Source organism: Pseudorca crassidens, chromosome 2, assembly GCF_039906515.1.
Source record: "Pseudorca crassidens isolate mPseCra1 chromosome 2, mPseCra1.hap1, whole genome shotgun sequence".
In the NCBI taxonomy this organism is placed as follows: domain Eukaryota; kingdom Metazoa; phylum Chordata; class Mammalia; order Artiodactyla; family Delphinidae; genus Pseudorca; species Pseudorca crassidens.
This window is the reverse complement of record NC_090297.1, coordinates 64,354,330-64,374,927: the sequence shown is the minus strand read 5'-3', so window position 1 is coordinate 64,374,927 and position 20,598 is coordinate 64,354,330. Positions and strand designations below refer to the sequence as shown.

The 20,598-nt window shown below is 37.7% G+C and overlaps 2 protein-coding genes across 2 annotated transcripts in view; one reads left to right on the top strand and one right to left on the bottom strand.

Moving 5' to 3' along the window:
• The window catches only part of TNNI3K (TNNI3 interacting kinase), a 312,769-nt gene that overhangs the window by 59,141 nt on the left and 233,030 nt on the right, over positions 1-20,598 (bottom strand). The gene's annotated exons all lie outside the window — the stretch shown is intronic.
• Positions 6,342-19,650, top strand: LRRC53 (leucine rich repeat containing 53). The gene is made up of 4 exons (XM_067715947.1): positions 6,342-6,429; positions 8,748-9,539; positions 14,194-14,691; positions 17,315-19,650. The coding sequence occupies exons 1-4, from the start codon at positions 6,342-6,344 to the stop codon at positions 19,648-19,650; spliced, it is 3,714 nt and encodes a 1,237-aa protein (XP_067572048.1).

Genomic DNA, 20,598 nt, shown 5'->3' with positions numbered 1-20,598 from the left:
AACTGTCATTAAAGATATTGTCCACTATGAACCTTCGTGTCAGATGAGTTTGGTCAAATAAACATTTCTTGTATTCTGATTATATTCCAAGCTTTGTTCTAGTTGCTAGAGATATATAAATGATTATGGATCTAAGGAAAAAATTCTCGGGATTTTAGAAAAAGTTGGTTTCTTTTGAAGAAATTATATGCCTTCTTTTTTCAGGTCCTAAGGACATGTTACATAACCTATCATTTCTCCCTTTATGAAACTTTCACTGCCAGGAGGTGGATAGCCCAATTTAACATTCAGGTACAGTAACCAACTAATTTAGATTCTTAGTAGAACAATTTCTCCCTTAATATCTAGCCCTCCCCTGAGGACACTGCTTCCCCCAGAGCTCTCTCAAGAGGAAGCTGTTTTCTCTCACATATTCCTGTACTTCTAGGTGGGTGGGGATGGTACTGGGGGTAAGCAGGGGGCGGGGGGGGGGGGGGTCTGTGTCTTTCTCACTGACATTGTAACTTCCAAATGGTTTCTCCTGGAAGAGCCACCAGTTTGTCAAGCTTTTCCCCAGAGTCCCTCTCCTTTCTCTGAAGGTTTTGCATCTGGCTCACTGTCATGCTCTCTAGCACTACTCTCAGTGCTTTTATTATCCATGCAGATAATCATTAAGGTGGCCTGACCTCTGGGGCCCTTTATCTCCTCTTCTGCAATGCTCTTATCCTCCACCTTCCCTTGGTCACTTAGCTCCCCGGTCATTCATACCCTAGGCCCTGTTACCAGCGATGCCTGCAACTCCTCCGTGCTCTGCATCCTCACAGTTTCCGTCAGATGGCCCTGGGGCTCTACCTCCTCTCTACCCAGCTCACTTTGTCTGGAGCTCTGACTCCAACAACTTTGACTGCATAAACCATCTTACCACTTAAGAAGATGCTGCTTTGCATTGTGAAGATTTTCAAATGTACCCTGAAGTAAAGGAAAATAGTGCAATAAACCCCTGTGTGTGTGTGTGTGTGTGTGTGTGTGTGTATATATATATATATATATATATATATATATATATATATATATCACTCAGCCTTAAAAACCATGTTTTTGCTACTATTGTTCTATCTTTTTGTCTATCATCAGATGTCTCCCCTAATTTTTGTTCCTGTTACCATCTTTTCACCATCATCCAGTCACCTTATTTCCTCCATGATTTAGCTTAGATTACACTGGCAATCATATTCACTCCATCCCACATAGCCTCAACTCCCTTGCCCTATCATGAATTTTGTACACAGTTGGAAAAATCCTAGTCTTGATTAAATCCATCCTGACGGCTCTTATTTCAAAATTATGACCCTCTAACCTGAAGTGGACCCTCAGTACTGTTTAGAGAGTCTATTTTGTATTCCTAGCTCACTCTCTCTCACTCTCTAAATGGCTGTTTTGCACCTTCTCCTCTTTCCTCAGACCTCTAGTTCCCGCTAATACTTCAACCACCCACCTATATCTAAACTCACATCATCTGCCTTCACTCCCTTTTCTACAGATGAACTTTGCCTGATTCTATCCGAGGGCAATTCCTTCACTGTGTACTAGATCTTATCCTTGCTAATCTACTCAAGGACATCGCTCTGACAATAATTCTCCCTTCTATTTTTTGCATCATCAGCGTTCCCTTTCTATTGTTTTATCCCATCAACCTACAGACATATAAATTCTTTCATCTTAAAAACATATAAACAAAAACAAAATAAAACTCTTGACTCTACTTCTTCCTCAAGCTACTACTCCATTTCTCTGTTCACCAAAATTGCTCTAAAGAGTTGCCTAAATTTGCGGACTCTTATTCTCCTTCCATCTGTCCTCCATCCCAATCAGGTTTTCTCCTATAACACTCTGCTGAAACTGCTCTTGTCAAGGATACAGATTTACCTCCTCATTGCTAAATCCATCTTACTTGGCACAGCATTAAATGCAAATAATCATTCTTTTGTCCCTGAAACATTCTTCAACTGGACTTGAGGTCACTATTTTCTCATTATTTTAATTCACTATTACTTGCTATTTCTCAGTCTTCTCTTTAGATTTCACTTCTCCTCTTTATCTTTAAATTTTAAATTGCACCAGGCCTCAGTCTTTGGGTCTCTTCTCTATTTAATTTGTTGAGGATTTAATTCAGTCTCGTGGCTTTAAAAAACAACTTCCAAATATCTATATCTAGCTTAGTACTCTTTCTTGAACTCTTAACTCACATATGCAACTTCTTGCATTTATAGTCTTCTCTGCTTCAGTAAATGGCAACTCTATCCTTTCTGCTTCCAAACACCACAGGATAATATCTGAATTATCTCTTTGTCATACTCTTGCTTCTAATTCACCAGCAAATCATAATCATTCTGCCTTCAAAATGTATCTAGAATCTGAATGAACAAACTGCATTTATATTGGATCAACCCTCCCCCAGATAACAACTGTAAACTCTGGATAAAATGTAAAAGACTGTGACCTGAAAGAAACAGAGAGTGAACAGGAGCAGGTAGATTTTGGAGGGGAGTCACAGAAGAAATGAAGGGCATAGGATAAGGTTCTTATCTTTTTTTTTTTTTTTACAACCTTTTCCCTAAGAGTAGGCCCCATCTGCCTCTTAGAGAGCAATTAGAATTCTGATGGCGGTAAGCCTGCAGTTTTGCCTGCTTGAAGAACCCGAGGATAGAATTCAGGGCATCTAGGGTAGAGTGAATTAGCTATGGCTTTGTAACAAATTATCACAAGTGGTTTAAATCAAAACCCATTTATTATCTCCGTGGGTCAGAGTCTAGTACAGGTTAACTGGGTCCCTTGCTCAGGGCCTCACCAGATTAAAATCATGGTGTTAGTTCACTCTGTGATTCTCATCTGAGGCTCAGGGGCCTCTTCCAAGCTCACTGGTACTGGAAGAATTCATTTCCTTCAGGTCCCTGTTTTCTTGCCAACTGTTGTTCAGGGATAACGCTCAGCTTCTAGAGGATGCCCATAGTTCCTTGCCACATGGCTCCTATAAGCAGTTCACAACATAGCCATTTGCTTTCTTTCTGGCCAGCAAGGGCATGTTTCTCTAAACTTTTTCCCCTGTGACCAACTGGAGAAATATTCTTTGCTTTTAAAGGGCTCATCTGATTAGGTCATACCTACACAGAATAATCTTTGTCTTGCCATATGAGGAAACATAATTATGGGAGTAATATCTCATCATATTCATAGGTTTTGTCCAAACTCAAACGTAGGTGGTATTCCTGGAAAAAAGTGGAAGGAATCTTGGGAGCCATCCTAGAATCCTGCTTATCACATGTAAGCACTAGAAAATGAGGGGAAATCCTAGAAGAAAGGGGTCTGGGAGAGGGAGCCCCAGAATATGCATATAAACTCTGCCTAATTCTCTGGCTGACCTCTGAACCACATATGCATAGGGCAGACTCTAAGCAGCCCAGGTACGCTAAAAGAAGTGAACTGAGATTAGATATTTTGCTCAATGCAGGACATTGTTCTTACTATTTTTTCAGTCTGAATTATCTAACTCTTATTCCTGCCTGTGGAAACCCTCTGTCCTCTTCAAGCCCAACTCATAAGACACATCCTTTATAAAGTATCCAAGGATTTCGCAAAATAATTTTTCACTATTATTTAGATTTATTTCATTCTTTCTTGTGTTACAACTAGCTATTTACATGTCTATATCACTAGCTAGAACATGATTTGCGGGTAAGCAAAGGCCTGTTTACTCCTGTATACCTAGCATGTTCCACTGCACAGGATAGCTTAGTTGAGCTCAAATTTGTTACATTAAATTGCATCATGATAATAAAAAATTACACAGAATCTGACTACCTCTCATCCTTGTCTGAACCATCATCTTTTGCTTGTATTATGATAGTTTCCTTCTAATTACTTTTGCTGCTACTATTCTTTGCCTATTAAAAGTATGTTCCCAACATGGTAGCAAATCCACAGCTACCATCAGACTCAATACTGAAAGATTTTCCATTAAGATTAGGAATAAGACAAGGATGTCCACTCTCATTCAATATAGTATTAGAAGTCCTAGTCATAGCAATTAGGCAAGAAAAAAGAAATAAAAGGCATCCAACTTAGAAAGGAAGAAATAAAACTCACTGTATGTGGATGAGTTGATATAGAAAACCCTAAAGACTCCACCAAAAAACTGTTAGAACTAATAAAAAGATTCAGTAAAGTTGCAGGGATACAAAATCAATATACAAAGATCTTGTTGTATTTCTGTACACTATTAACAAGCTATCAGAAAGAGAAATGAAGAAAACAATCTCATTTACAATTGCATCAAAAAGAATGAAATACCTAGGAGTAAATTTAACCAAGGAGGTGAAAGACCTGTACACTGAAAGCTACAAAATATTGAGGAAAGAAATGGAAGAAGACACAAATAAATGGAAAGGTGTCCCATGCTCATGGATTGGAAGAATTAATAATGTTGAAACTACCCAAGGCAATCTACAGATTCAATGTAATCTCCATCAAAATTCCAATGGCATTTTTCACAGAAATAGAACAAACAATCCTAAAACTGTTATGGAACCCAAAAGACTCCAAAAGCTGAAGCAATATTGAGAAAGAACACAGCTGAAGGTATCATGCTCCCTGATTTCAAACTGTATTACAAAGCTATAGTAACGAGCACAGTAGCCAAAATAATTATTTAAAAATGTGCTACAGATGAAGTAATGCCACTCACAAAAGCCTCCAATTACTCTCATCTTATATGGATAAAAAAACAAAGCTCTTGCATTCATCTCCAAGGCATGCACAGCCTGCCCCTGCTATTTCCTGGTTTCTTCTTCCTCTTGTGTAGCAGGCCACGCTGACTTCCTCAGGCTGAGAGCACACATGCCTTCAGGGACTTTGCATTTACCATTCTTCCCACCTGGACTGATCAGCACCCTTCATCTTTCCCAGGTCTTTGTTCAAATGTTACTTTATCAGTTTTTTCTTGTCACCATATTTGCCCTACTTATTCCATAGAACTTATCACTAGATGACTTAATACATATTTTCATATTTTTTGTTTATTGTTTACATCCCTTCGTAGCATGTCCATCCAATGAGGGCAGGAGTTTATCACTCGCTATTCTATCTCCAGTGCCTTCAGCAATGCCTGGAGCACAGAAGGAATTCAATAAATACTTGTTGAAAGAATGATAGAATTAATAGTTTTATGTTTTTTTACATTTTATTTTATTTTCAAACTTTTTGTATGGGTAGAAGGTTTTTTATTATAATTTGCTTTAAGTTTTTTTTTTAAACCAATCAGGGAATACATTATAAATGAATGGCCTTTTTTTGAACATTAAATCCAAAACGGTGTTAATATTTCATTGGAGAGCTGAAATAATGGTAAAACTATGATACTTACTAAACACTTAGAACATTTTATCTAACTCATAATGCTCTGTAATGTAGGCATTTATTATTTCTATTTTAAACATGAAAAGGAAAAAATAAGAAAAATTAAATAATTTATCTAAGATAGTACAGTCAGTAAATAGGAGAGCTGAATTCAAAGCTAGGTAGAGCTTGTGATCTTTATGCTCCTTCATTCTCCCTCTCTATCTGTGGCATCTATATCTGTGAAGAATAATTTCATTATAAATATATGTTTCAGTGCCTGAGATTATGTTCTGCATACTAGAAAGAACACTGGATTTGGAGTTAAAAGACTTGGTGTTAAATACCTAATAGCTATGTGACTTTGGATGGTTTATTAACCATTCTGAACTTCAGTTTTCTCAGCTTCAAATTGAATTGCCAAATTAAAAGAATTAAATAAGGTAATGTATTTGCAAAAGCTCAACAAACTATCAAGTGTTTTAAAAAGTAACTTAATTTTTTAATAATCTATATTAATGGCTGTGCCTTGGATGTGAGTTCTCTGAATTTATGGTCAAATGCTTTAACAGTTCAGTTTGTGTTTCTGTTTATTGTGGGTATACATATATATTTGTTGAAGCATAGTTGATTTAAAATATTATATTAGTTTTAGGTGTACAACATAGTGATTCAATATTTTTATAGATTTTACTCCATTTTAAGTTATTACAAATCATGGCCATATTTTTCTGTGCTGCACACTATATCCTTGCTCCTTATAACGGCTCAGTTTAAATTCTATTCAAATTAAGGATTTCAGCCATTTATCTAGCATCATGTGAGAAGCCAAAGTGCCCACTGAAAAGCAGAAATCACCAAAATGCCTCATGAGCTGAATATACTGAAATCCCTGGATAATAAATGCCAACATTATGACGTGCATTGCTCTCTACTTTCCTTTCAGGTGGATGGCTCATCTCTTTGCTATTATGCTGCAGTTGGTGGCAGCCTGCCCTGCATCATGTATGGTGTGCACCAAGGATGTAACCCTCTGTCACCAGATAACCTATATAGTAGGTAATAAAACCAGTAACTCTAAAAAGCAGTGTTCAGTGTACCTGACAAATTCATTGCTATGCCTTTCTTTGTACTGACTGATCTCTCGGCTCAGTCTGAAAGAGGTAAACTTTTAAAGAGCAAGCTTTCTTTAGTGACTAAAGATTGATAATATTATTTTATTTTCCTGTTCGTCCCTGGTGGTCTTAACCAAAACTACTTTAAGACCTTCAGAGGTAACTGAGGTATTTTGCTCTTATAAAAGAATACCACCATTTTATTGTTACATACTTTTTTTAATAAAAGAAAAAAAATGATCACTTTAATTATATTTTGTCCACACTCTGTGCAGATTTGAAACCTACCACAGGCTGGAAGAAATATCAATGAATCAGGAACCTGAAGTGCAATTGTTCAGCATTAGTAAGATTAAGTGATGTACCAGCAAAACAGATTATTATCAAAGTGCATCTAATTTTGAAAGTGTAGTCTTTTTTTATTGGTAGTAAATGAGCTGTAGAAATGCTAACAAGATACACTGCCTGTATTCATTACATATTGCTTGCTTAAGTCAACAATTTAATAAGACACCTTATTAACAAATTTGAGGAGAATGTGATTTACATCCTGATATCCAAGAAGAGATAAACAAGCTATAAACCATGCCAATGGAAAAATTTCAGAAACAAATCTAAGATTGAGTGGAAGAAAATGAGTTCTTTCATTTCTAAAATCCTATGACCCCATGAGAATTAAGAGGTAGATGGCATTGTCATTCCTGACAGGAAAGAGTTTCAAGGCTAGTTCGCTGTATACCGTCTCCGATCTGTATAGAAAACACTTAACAAACACTAAACTCCCATCCTCTCAAATAGATCTGACTTCACTACATTTTTAAATTTTGATCAGAGATAGCTGTTTGTAAGAAACAAATATCACTCATCTACATTGCTACACCTCTATATATTCCTTCTCATTTACAAAGTGTCACATTTGTGAAGTTAGATTTCATAAACACAGAGACTTAAATGGATGATTTGCAAGTGGAGCCTGTCTGGTCCTAGACAAGAAGTAATTGACAGAAACAATAGCTTGCTCCCTCAGAGTCAGAAATCTCTAGAGGACTGAGGATCCTTAAAAACAAAACTCCCTCAGCCCACATGAAAAACAATGATGAAAGGAACAAAATGCCAAACTGGTTAGAATTAATAGAATTCAAATAATCAGTAATAAATACTAAAAATAAATACTAAAAAAATAACACCCCTAAACAAAAGCCCCATGACTCGTGCTATGGAGATGGGAGCAATTCTTCCAAAAGAAGGCACTGTGGAAATCCTTTGTCTTTTACATTTTTTTAAATCTCTTTGTTTCAGTGATGTAGTCTGAATTTCATAAGGGAATTGTGATTTGCTTCCCCCATGGTTGATTGTTCTAATATCACCTGTAGACCTCCCAGGGACAATGGACTCTTCCATCCTTATGACACTGTCATTTGCAGTCAAAACAATTTTAGCATGATAAAGATGTGTTACAATAACTCCTGATTATAATACATCTTTATCGAGTTAAAACGCTTTGATTTCTAATGACAGAGCAGTGATAGCTCTAGGGTGATTATGGTGAAGGGATTTAACAGTTGGAAGCCCTGAGTACCACCTGTCATTACATGATGGACTTCATTGGTGGGAACAGATATTAGACAGGAGGCCAAGATGGCCCAGACTTTAATGAGAACCCCACTGACAGATCCTCAGGTTGTCTGGAGAGAACATAGATCCTTACCAAGTTGCCAACTTTTAGCCTGGAGCTAAAAAGCAGAAACCAACGGTCCTTCTCACTTCTGCCACCCCAATCCACACCTTTATGTTTGAGAGAAAAGATGATTGGCTTCACAGCATAAATATACATTGCTTGTGGAAAACTGGTTAGGAAGCTCAGATACAGGCTCGGCTGTTGAGTGACTCTGTCTTGGGCCAGCAGGGCTGGAGCAGGTCAGTACACAGCCTCACAGAGAGAAAGCCTGAAAAGCCACTTTCAAAAAAACATCAATGATGATAATCCAAAACAATGAATTAAATTTAACATCTAAAGGAACAGATGGGTTTGTGTTTCTCAAATAAACATGTCATGGTAACAAAGAATATAAAAATCCATCATTCTGAAAAGAGCCACCTTCCCCTTAAACTGAGAAATCAGAGAATCATTTTCTTTTTGTTTGTTGTTCTTACCCAGGTGATAGGATTGTACTCAGAGGGTATTGATTATCTCTGCTCTCCACTGTGTTCCCCTCCCACGTGTGTATACTCGCTTCTAGTCTGTGCTTTTCTTCTCCACAGCAGCCCCTGTGACCACGAGGGTTTTAATCATCACTGATGGATATCTCTCCTCTATAGAGAGCACAAATCTGTCCCTCTTGTTTAATCTTGCTCTGCTCTCCTCGAGCAGAAATGGCATCGAGGATGTTCGGGAAGACGCCCTGCACACCCTTTCAAAGTTGCGGACGTCGTTGCTGGAGCACAACCAAATATCCAGCTCTTCGCTTACCGATCACAGCTTCAGCAAGCTTCGCAGTCTGCAGGTGCTGCCGCTTAGCAATAACGCTCTCCGCGCCCCGCAAGGGTCTTGGTTCCGAAACACCAGGGGCCTGACCCGGCTACAGCTGGATGGGAATCAGGTCACTAAACTGACAGACAGTTCTTTCGGAGGCACAGATCTCCACAGTCGCAGGCATCTGGATTTATCTAACAGTTGTATTTCCTACATTGGGAAAGATGCCTTCCGGCCGCTGCCTCGACTACAGGAAGTAGTCCTGCCCGGTGTTTTTACTCCACTGAAGCAGTTAATCCTTCTGAGCTTAGATAAGAACCAGTGGAGCTGCACTTGTGATCTCTACCCCCTTGCCTGGTTCTTAAGAAACTACGTAAAGTCTTCTGCTCACACGCACAGAAATGCCAAGGACCTAAATTGTCAGCCATCCACCATGGCTGTGGCCACTGCAAAGAGTGTGCTAAGGCTGTCTGAGACTAACTGCAATTCCAAGGCTGCCAACCTCACTCTGGCTCTAAAAGACAGAAGTCCCCTCTTCCCAGGGCAGGATGTGGCCCTGCTGACTGTCCTTGGCTTTGCAGGTATGACAGGGAGAAGTGTGCCCAGCTTTCCTCCATATTCTTGAAGTACACTAAATGATGCCTTTCTCAGGCAACTGGGGAACGTTTCCAGGGCTTGTGGAAGGGAGAGGTTGTCAGTAGTGTGGGAGGATGTTAGTTGATTTGGCATAGGTTGAAAAAACTACCTGTTGCAAAGAAGTTGTCTAACATAGAGGAAAGGGTCTTGAACCAGAATTCAAGAGCTCTAGTCCTGGTATAACTAGCACTGTGATCTTGAGTACATTAACCTGCTATTCAGACTTCAGTTTTCTTGTCTGTAATGAGGGAATAGTCTATATTTCAGTACTGGTACATTCATTAAGATGCTGGGAGATAGGGGTTAAAAAAGTGATGAAACATAGTCTATTTCCTCAAGGCACTCCCATTGGTGTGCTTCTCTGTGGTGGAGTGAGAATCAGTGGGCTTTACCAAGTGCAGGGGGAGATGCTATTATGACAACCAGGTGCATCCTGCTCTATAGTGCTTGTATAAGTACTATAGAGCTTATACAAGCTCTATAAGCTTATACAAGAGCATATATACAGCTTATACAAGCATGAGCTCCGCAGTTAGATTATCCAGGTTTGAAACCTGGCTCTGCTCTTACTTGCTGTGTGACTTGGGCAAGTGATTAATCTGCTATGAGCCTTGGTTTTCTTCTATTTGGGGGTTTTGAATTCTTTTAAGATTTCTGTTTGTCTAACTTGTTTATAAACTTGGAGCATTACCCCACCCCCCAACTGACTAAGGAGAGGATACTATCCAATCCTTTAAATTTTCTATGGTAGTTTAAAAATTTTTTAAACTATGCATCAGCTATCATTACAACTCACTGGATGAATGATCTAATGTGATGCTTTGTGGCATTAGTCAAAGACCAAATATGCCTGAGATTTGTCAAGATATCTAGATGTTTGTATGCTTTCAGTGCATGGTGAAATCCTTTGTACCTGTGGGTAGCCATGGTGATGAGAAGTGTGTGTGTGTGGGGATGTGTGTGTTTGTGGGGGGTTCCCCAACACTGGAGGACCAGAGGCTTGCAAATGGCATTCAGGACTGAACTGATATACTTTGAATATGTGCCATAAATAATTATTCCATAGCAGGTTTCCAGTGAATCACTTGAACATCAGATTTTTAGCTCCTTTTAATCAGGATAGATGGAGACCAGTGTCAGGTCTAGACAGTGAAACTACCACCAGCAGTAATCAAATTCACTTGGAAGTGAATTGGAATTCTCTCAGGAAGATAAATTGTTTTAGAAAATGTGTAACCATGACAGTAATTTTACGTGCTAAGAAATAATTTCCCACAAAAGACAAAAGCACTAGAGCAACAGAGTTTCTCCTTAAATGTGTTTCTTAGAATACTTAGTATGTTATAGGTATCTTTTATGTCTAGTTTTAGAGAAGATTTTGCCAAGTTAGCAACTCTGCATTAGTGTAGAAATAGATAAAAATTCTGGAAGGTTCCAAAGGCTTTGTCAAAATGATAGGAAGCTTAACATGTTGATAAATTATGAATATTATTACATGCATGTTAAGTTATTGCGTGTGAAATTACCATAAAAATGTAATGGTTTTTTGTGTGTTGTTGTGTTTTTTTGTGTTGTTTTTGTGTTGTTTTGATGTTGTTTTTAAGTGAGATTCCTCTTTAAAACAGCTCTGACTTTTGATACCGATTTACTCCTTCGAAGGTGCTACTCCTCCTGAAGTGAAAGTGTGGTCAATAATCTATCCCTCTAGATTGTGGGAAAAAGACTTAGAACTAAAATTTGGCCTCTGATTCTATTGTCTTCTTTGGCTATAGATAAATCATCACAATTCCAAGTAATATGTAAAATCATATTTGGTGAATTTAAAACTGATAAGTGGCTAATTGGCACCTAACCTCTTGACACTTCCTATTCTGTGAACTGGAGGATAAAAAGAGAAAGCTTTCATGAAGCTCTAACATTTCCAATTCTTCAATGAGATTTTTATCATTAATTTTGCATTTTTGTTGTCTTTCTAACTCAGAAATATTCTTAGAATACTTTTTAAAAATTGCAACAATGCCCATGGCAATGAAAATTCAGCCATCTTCTTGATAGTAGGTTCAGCCTACCTACGAGCTTAATCTGCTGTTTTTGCTCTCTGCAGTAATAGAAAGTGACCATACCTGAGTGGTAATGTGACACAGACATAGCTCTAGCATCAATAGCGGGAGAGTCAGTGGTTCCTCGTGGTTTGGACACAATTTACTGAGAAACTCTATCCCATAATCAGATTACGCCTACTCTCATTTCAGTGGCTGATTCATGCATTTAAGAAAATTTAGGTCTTTCTTTCCTTTATTATTTGGTTTAGTAACTGCATCAGCCATAATAGTATTCTCTTAATGATTTGTTTTGGATTTTTTTTCCTAACAGCTGAGGCTTTTAGGATCTAATAGGACAATACCAAGCCTAAAAAGCAGCAGCAGCAATTACAACCACAATAACATATAACAATGACGATTCACTGAATCTTACTATATCAAAATACTGTATTAAACATGTCGCATATATTATCTCACTTGACCTCTGAGTGGTATTAATTATTCCTGTTTGATAGAGGAGGAAAAATAAGGCTCAGAGAGGTTAGAAAATGTTCCCAAGAAAAGTATCAGAACAGAGCTTTGAATCCTGAGTTTTCTTACTCCATGTAAGAGATACAGAGATGTTTCTAAAATTTTATTATTTTCATGTTTTTAACATTTAAAAACCAAAACCTTTGGAAAAACCCAGACTCTAGGATTTGGCAATTAAAATGTTCTGATCTAACTTTTGCCACTACTTTTAAAAAACATGGTTTTTTTTTTTTTAACATGGTGTTTTTAATAGAGATTTCATAATTTCAATATGTTGTAGCACTTTCCAAGAGTGTATTGTTGTCAAAGAAATAAAAATGGGGCTTAAAACGTTACGATCTGGTAAGCTACAAAAAGGTTGGCAGATTTTGCCAGAAACTGCTATTCTATTTGGTTAATCTTCATCTTTAACAGAAAAAAATGAAACAACTATCCCTGACCCCTTCTCTTTTCTTTCAAGTTTAAAAAATATCATCACATTTTCATTAAAGTTGTCTGCAGTGGAGAGAACTAGGCATAGTGCAATCAAGGAGTCTAGAACACTGGTATCATCTTATTCAGTGTCCTCATCTCCAGAGTCAGGGAACTGAGTTTTCCAGGGCAACTGACTTGCCCAGGGTCACACAGCAAGTTATAGGTAAAGCTGGACTCTGAATGCAGAAATCCAAACTCAGTCTATACTGACACCATGTCTTCCTGATCATCATTTTGGAGATTTTTAAGATGAGACCACTCAGTGCTTTTCATTATTAGGATTCATAAACAGAATTCCTTCTGTTTATTTAAGAATATTCAATAAACAATTCTGGTATGCCTCCTCTGTGCCAGTGTTGAGAGCACTGGAGATACAATATCAAATAAGACTGAAAAGATCCATTTCCTCATAGTGCTTAATTCTAGCAGGGGAGGACAGATAGTGAACAAGCAAATGAATAAGTGAACACAATAATTTTATACTGTTATAAGTGCCAAGAAAAAAGGAAATCACTGTGTCAGAGAGAGAGTTGGGTGTAACTCAGAGACTTTGGTATGAACATCTATGTGGTTGAGGATGCCATTTGTCAAGATGAGAAACAGTGAGGTAGAAACAGGTTAGACTCTGCACTTGAGTTTGAGAAACACTGCCGTTTACAATGTTATTTAGAGGATAAGCTAGCCTATAGAGAACATGAATTGACTGTACCAGGAATTCTGAGATTAGATGTCAATAATTTTATTGTGGTAGTTCAAAGAAGGGAGTGATCTTTGCAAGATGGGAAAAAAATAGCAAAAGACTTAGATTTTAAGGGATAAATGAAATTCAAATAAGCAGAGATAGGAGAAAGTATTAGAAGCATCATAGAGAATATACAAAGGCTTAGAAGTACATTTTAAGACTAATGAATTGAAGAGTTTGAAACATAGTGTTTGAATGTGGGAAATGATAAAAAATGAGGCTAGGAAAGAAGGTTATGGCAAGAATATACTGAGTCTTGAATGCCAAGTAGTTTGACCTTTATGCTAATAGAAGCCAATGATGTATTCTGAGATAGCGGATGAATCTTTAGAGGTGATTAAAATATGGCAATAGCTTGTAGAATCTTCTTTTCTTTGGGTGGAGGAGGTTATTATACATGAGAATTTCAGGGTATAATGCTAAATGTGGTCTACTTTTATTGACTATGGGATTAAGAAATAGGAAGTTTCATTTCCCATAAGCAGAAAAGGAATTTTAATGCAGGAATTATTTTATCTTGAATGAATTTCAGTCCATGAAAAAAAACCCCTTTTTCTGTCAAACACATTCCAGATGGTATTGTTTCTTATAATTTTTAATCAATACAAAGAAAGATCCAAATTGGAAAACAGAACAATGTCGATTAAATATCCTCTGTCTGGACTAATATTTTTCCAAATGGTGATAGATTTCCCACCCATTTTGACACCCTTTAAGCCATTAACCTTGATATTTGTGGATTTCACATTTGATGATTTATATGTTTCTTCCTATGATGTTATCTTTTAATAGTCTCTCTATTTGTCACAGGAGCTGTTGGTCTCACTTGCCTGGGTTTAGTTGTATTTAACTGGAAACTCCAACAAGGCAAAGCAAATGAACACACAGAAAACCTTCCTTGCAGAACCTTCGATGAATCCCTGCGTGATCATGAGGCAAGAAATTACCACGCTGAGGGATGCTGTAACTGCCACTTAACCCAGGAAAACGAGATAAAGGTCATGTCCATTGTGGGGTCCAGAAAGGAAATGCCGCTCTTACAGGAAAACAGCCATCAAGCAGTACTGGCCTCTGAGTCCACAGCCCTTAACCTGAAAGGGAAGGGCCATGGGGCAGACAGTACTTTCTTCTCCTTTGGTGGCAGACTGCTGCAGTCAGGATGTTCAGAGCCTCCTGGGAATATGGCAGCTTTTAATGAAGCCAGCTTACCTACAAGATATTGTCCAAAGAGAGTTGAAAAGCTGAGGAATCGTGAGCCTGGGGAGATCCAACCTCAAACTCTGCCACAGCATGTAACAAGAACAATAGGTGAGTTGTCTTGTTTTAGAAAATCCCACTCTGTTTAAATCCCTCTGAAAGGGTAGCCTCCTTTGATTTCCTCAAAAGAGAAATGCCATAAAAATCATCGTGGCACCAGCCTATTCCTCTCCTAAAGATAATGGACATGTATCTGTGCGTATGGAGTGGGGTGTAGATGAACACTTCCCAACCTCAGGAGCTGAGAGTACACCTTGTGCCCATCGGCAAGTGAATTTTGTGACCCGACACCTAACAATGTGTTTTTTTGGTTTGTTTGTTTTTAAGAAGCCTTTTAAATAGCAACGGTGCTCTTAAGATTTATAGGAGGCTGAGTATTGGCTTCTATTCCAACATCCTTCGAGTCTAATGCTAGTTCTACAGTAAGCAACCTTCCCAGAGCATGACATGTTAGAAGAATCGGCCTTCTAATGCTAGTGATTCATTTCAGGAATGATGTCAAGACACATACTTTGCTTGCTGATCTGTCAGGGATGATAACTTCCCAGTTCAGGGAAAGTCAGGACTTAATTCATTGTCCCATGTTGGGAGCCGAGTGAATCTGGCTGTGACATCTACCCACGGTACATGGGCGATGTCAATATTTAGGTGGAGGCAATGAATTAAATGTCTTCCTTTTTCTCCCTGAATAGTAAGGCAATGCTCTCAGGCTCAACAGTGAAACCTTTGACAGCTGCTCTGTCAAGAGGTTCCTGTCATTTATTTGAATTGGTTTACAACAGGCAGAACTTCCTCTCAGAATATGAATGACAGAGGTGCTGCACCAAGAAATTCTTACCATGGGGATCTGGCCCTAAGGATGGATTTGGGGACAATTGGAAAAGAACGAAACTGTATGTTATTCCATATGTGGTATAAAGCAGGATGTGAGTTTATGCCATTGCATCCCCCAGACTTCAGATCTTACCAGTTTCGGGGGCCTGATGATTTGACTGAAAAGAGGAATGGCTAAGGAAGAAAACATCTGCCATAGAAACCCGATCAGATAGGTTTTATTTTATAAAGCAATAAGCACTTAGCCTTTCAATAGAATCATACCTTAGGTAGATGTTTCATTTTAGCTTTGTCCAGAGCCTTCACTTCTCTGTGGGAAACTCCTATACTAAAGGGAAAGTGGCCTCTTAACCATTTAAAACCCAGTCTCTTGTTTCACACAAATGCTGGTTTGTCAAATCAATACAATTACTTTTAAGAAAGACTTGAAATTTTGCTACATGCCAGGCATTGAACTGAAGCTGGAAAGGACAGTTATTGGAGAGAAAACGTTCAAGACCACACCTGCTCCAGAATAGAAGTCTGTAAGAGGCAATATCACTCTAATTAGGGCTTCTAACTCGGAAATATAGAATTACAGTATGTCAGGGGTAGAGGAGATTTTAGAGGTGATCTAGTCCAATAGCTTTTAATATTTATCTTTGGGCCACAGAACTCTCTTAGAATATGTTAAAGGCTAGCAGTTCTTTCCCTGGAAGAATTTTATACCCACATAAAGTTCCCACTAGTCTAATCTTCTGATATCCAGCGAGTAAATGGCTTCTTCAAGGTTACTCAGAGAGTTGAAGTTAGATCTTAGATTAGAACTGGATGCAAGTTGGGGCTTATTTCACCTCTTTCTTTCTATCACTGAAAGGAATACTTCTTTCTTCCTTTGGATAAACCAATTTCACAAAACAAGAAAAAGTACACTGGTAAGATGTAATTTTAAACTTAATATGCATTGTGGAAGAGGATACGGTTTAGTATCAGACAGACCTGGGTCAAATTCTGCCATATCATTTAGTTGACATGTAACTGGGAGAAAACATGCAAGCTCTCTAAACTTGTTTCTTCCTCTGTAAATGTGCTAGGAAAATAGGACTTGTCCAAGGGATCAGGTCTCTTAAATGAAAAAATGAATGTACAATATTTAACACAATGCCTACCTCTTATGCTCAATTAATTAATACTAATATTTTTGTCATTAATATTATTTAACATGTATCATTAATAAATATTGTATTAACATGTACCATTTAAGAGTCTCAGGCAGATTCTTTCAACACAGACCAGGCCATAGTCCAAACCACATATTCATTTAACAAATATTTAATGAATATTAAGTGATGCCAAGTAAACCAGATACAGACTCTGCCTTATTGGAACCAGTAACATCACAAGTATTTCTCTGTTATTGTTGAGGTTATTATCTGCTTGAAACCTATATATTACTCAATATTTTATTATGTTCTTCCTAATATTTAGTCCCAAGTGGTAAATGAATTGAGAAAAAAATTACTATAGCCACTTGGAAGGAATTTAGATATTATTCATATTTAAAGCTAACCTAATGGACAACTAATCTAAAGATTTACAACTATGAATATTTTAATTTCTAATTCCACAACTTTTACATCAGCATCACAACTGATTAAAATGTGGCCATAAAGAGTGCCATTGCAAACACACCAAACTGCCCAATGTCCCTTGAGGATTTGGTTAAAAATCAGGAAATTTTCAAGAATTGCCATAATCAGAGGAGTCCTTTTTGCACCTCTCATAAGGCTTCTAAGCGTCTGTTTGGTTGGGGTAATAAAACTCTGCTCAGTGCTAAATTCCTGCATTTATTGTTCAGCAGATATCAGCAGTGACACATTTAGTAGAAGATATGCAACATCCGCTTCAGCCTTGGCAAGAGAAAGTCTTGAAGAGCATTTAACAAATGAATCATGGCAGCCTCCAATAGAAAAAGGACACAATGGCTTACAACCACACAGGCTGAGACATTTTATTACAGGCTCATCATCCAAGCCTTGTGAGCCTGAGGAACACTCTGTACAAAAAACCTTACAAAAACATAGATCAAAATATGATGATCCTTGTGGGCTGTTAACACGAAGCAGGCCTGGGTATTTGCAGCCAAACAGTTGTCTTATCTGTAAATATGTGCCCTGTGATCAATTTCAAGATTATGTGAAAGAAAGGAAGCCAAGTCGTCGAGAACTTTCGAAGCCCAAGAAAGAGCAAATCCAAATTAACAGAGCAATAGAAAAATTCCTGATGAGTAAGGACAACATGGAGTTATTGGGGTTATCAACAAAAATCAAGAAAACATATTCCCCTAAGAGGGTTAGCTTCCATCATCCTGATTTAGTAGAAAAAAATAGTTTGGTGATGTCATCCAAAACATCAAGCCATTGGAAAGAACAGAAAAATCAAAGTAACCACCTGACCAACTTGGATCTCAAAAAATGTAGCAATCCTCAGGAGAGAAACAAAGGAGGAAAATGGCTTACTGATCCACAAATTCTGCAAAAGAAGAGAACCAATCAATCTGACTTCAAAGGGAAAATTAAAGGACAAAATTTAAGGATAAAATTAAATTTAAATCCTTTTAGAAAAGTTAGAGTCCATCCAGAAAAATCCTTGCCAGAATTCCCAAAGAAACGCAGACAAGTGTTGTCACCTTCTAATAAATTCTCCAAAGTTTCTGAGAAAGAAGCCAAAATAAACCTTGTGTCCTCTGCAGATTTTCACCAACAGTCAGAGAGTAACAACTATGTTAGATTCACTGCAAAACGGCTGCCTCTCAAACATGCCCCAAAGCAGACCCCATATTACAGAAAAAACATTAAAAAGGCTCCTCTCTTCAGTGCTGACAACTTGTCAGTGGCCAACCAGAGCTCTATGGAAGGCAACTGTCACCCTACGGGTCATATTCCTGATGGAAACCCATCAACATTGCGTCAGCCAACACCCACTGTGACTGAACACAGGCAGTCACACTCCCCCGTCTCGACTGAGCAAGTGGGAGGTGCAGCTCGCCTTGCACTGGGCATTCCTTGTTATTTACCAGCGACTTTGGAAAACATAGGAAGGGATATTTTACCATCCCACCATTTTAAGGGGGCTACTGACCAAGGGGTGACAGAATCCACTGAAAACATGGAGCAGGACAAATCAAAGACTAGTGAGCTAAATCAGTTTTCTTTGTCCCTGGGGAATCAAATCCACAGGACTGAAACCTACAAGGAACATACTTTAGATCAAAATCAAACCTTACAACATGCAGAGCAACTCTCAAGTCACGAACAACTTGGAAACGAAGAAAAAACGTTAATGACAGAACCCAAAATATCACATCCAATTGTGGAAATTTGTGTTATGGGTGAGGGAAATGATGTAGAAAAGAAACTTCCTAAAACAGAAACTTATGATTCCTCTCCTATTTCCCGAACACAATCCAAGGGCAACTTTACATTTATGAAGACAAATTCTATTCCATACCAAAATAAAAGAGAGCTTCCCAAGGATATCAGTACCTCTCTTAGTACTCAAGCCATCTGGCCTCTAACCAATAGTAGTGAAAAAGGAATTGACAGCACAAATGCATTGCCCAGAGATGATGGCACTGAAGCACTGCAGATAAAAATAGTAGGGAAAGAAGAGAAAAAAATGTTCGATGAAAGCAAGGCAAATTCTAGTATGTTAATTAGGACCACACAGATGACCTTAAATGGCACCACAAAAGAAAAGCAACAAACTTGGGAAAATGGAAAAAGTGAAAAACATATATTATATGATTCAAACTCTGTTGAGGCGACTATTACAGCTAAGGATTTGAGAATGACAAGTTCCCATGAAACCAAAAATAGACTACCTTGTAGTGAAACAGATCTTAAAATTAACAGTAAGATGCATGATTTGAGAGAAGTTCAAGATTTTCAAACAGATAAAGATAACAGTGCACATAAAGAAGGTGCAATGACAGGGGAGACATTACCAGAGTTAAAAGACATTAGTTTTGAGGCAGAAAATAAGGTGTCTCTAATTCTTAGAAGAATAAATGAAGCTGAAAGCTCTGCTCCTAAACCTACATTGTGTCCACCCTCTGCTGAATACGTTAATTCATCACCTTTAGAGGCAGAACAAAGTGAAAAAAATAACTCAAATAATAATCCTTTTCTACTTTAGCTTTCTTCAAAAGGACACACAGACACTCCCTAGCCTTTGCATGCATTTCAAATGCAGTATTTTGGAGGAAAAATCTTCACTAACTCTTTGTTATCAATAAGATAAAAGTACACAGTTGAATATAATGCAAAAATCAAAGAGCCACGAGATATGTTTGACACAATTAATTGAGTTTGCTTCTCTAAGGAATGGGAAAATGGGAAAGAGGAGTTGTGCCTCATCCTGGAAAAGAAAACAAACATTAAAAAAAAAGCCTTAAGCAAATGAAAGATTAAATAAGAAAAAGTACTTGAGCAGATTTACACTTGATGATTATTTTATGGAAATTACTATACACATCTCAATTAGTGGTATTACAATATTTCTTTCGACATAGATGATTATACATTCATACTTGTGCCTGATCTGTTTTCCTAATTATGGTATGAAAATAAAAATTGAGCTTTGTTTGTTAACTGTAGTCTAGCTGATATGCATATTGGCATATTTCAACCATTTGCGACTGTTCTATTGACAATTATGCTAGATCCTAAGTAGAAGTCTTTAAAAACTGTTGTTTCTTTAAGAGAAAAATTTAAGGATTTCCAGATGTAGTAGGTCATTTCTGTAAAATCTGTAAAATCCTATAAATCCACTAGGTGGAGATCTCGACTTCAATCATTTTAGAACAAATGGGACTTCAAAATCAACACAATAGCTCCAGAACAAAAGGAATATTAACAAGCTTTATTGCCAATTGTTATTAAGATTTTGAAAACTAAATAACCCATTAGCATGTAAGCTTTCAAGGCTTGAGCTCTTGAGTTTGGCATGCCACTACTGTTTGGTGTGAGTATTCTTCCTTATGCACAGGAGAGAAATGTCTTTATAAATATTAGATTTAAAAGCCATAGTAGAATAAGCATTTCTTATTCAAAGCCACACTTATTTGAAAGATAGAGGTATACT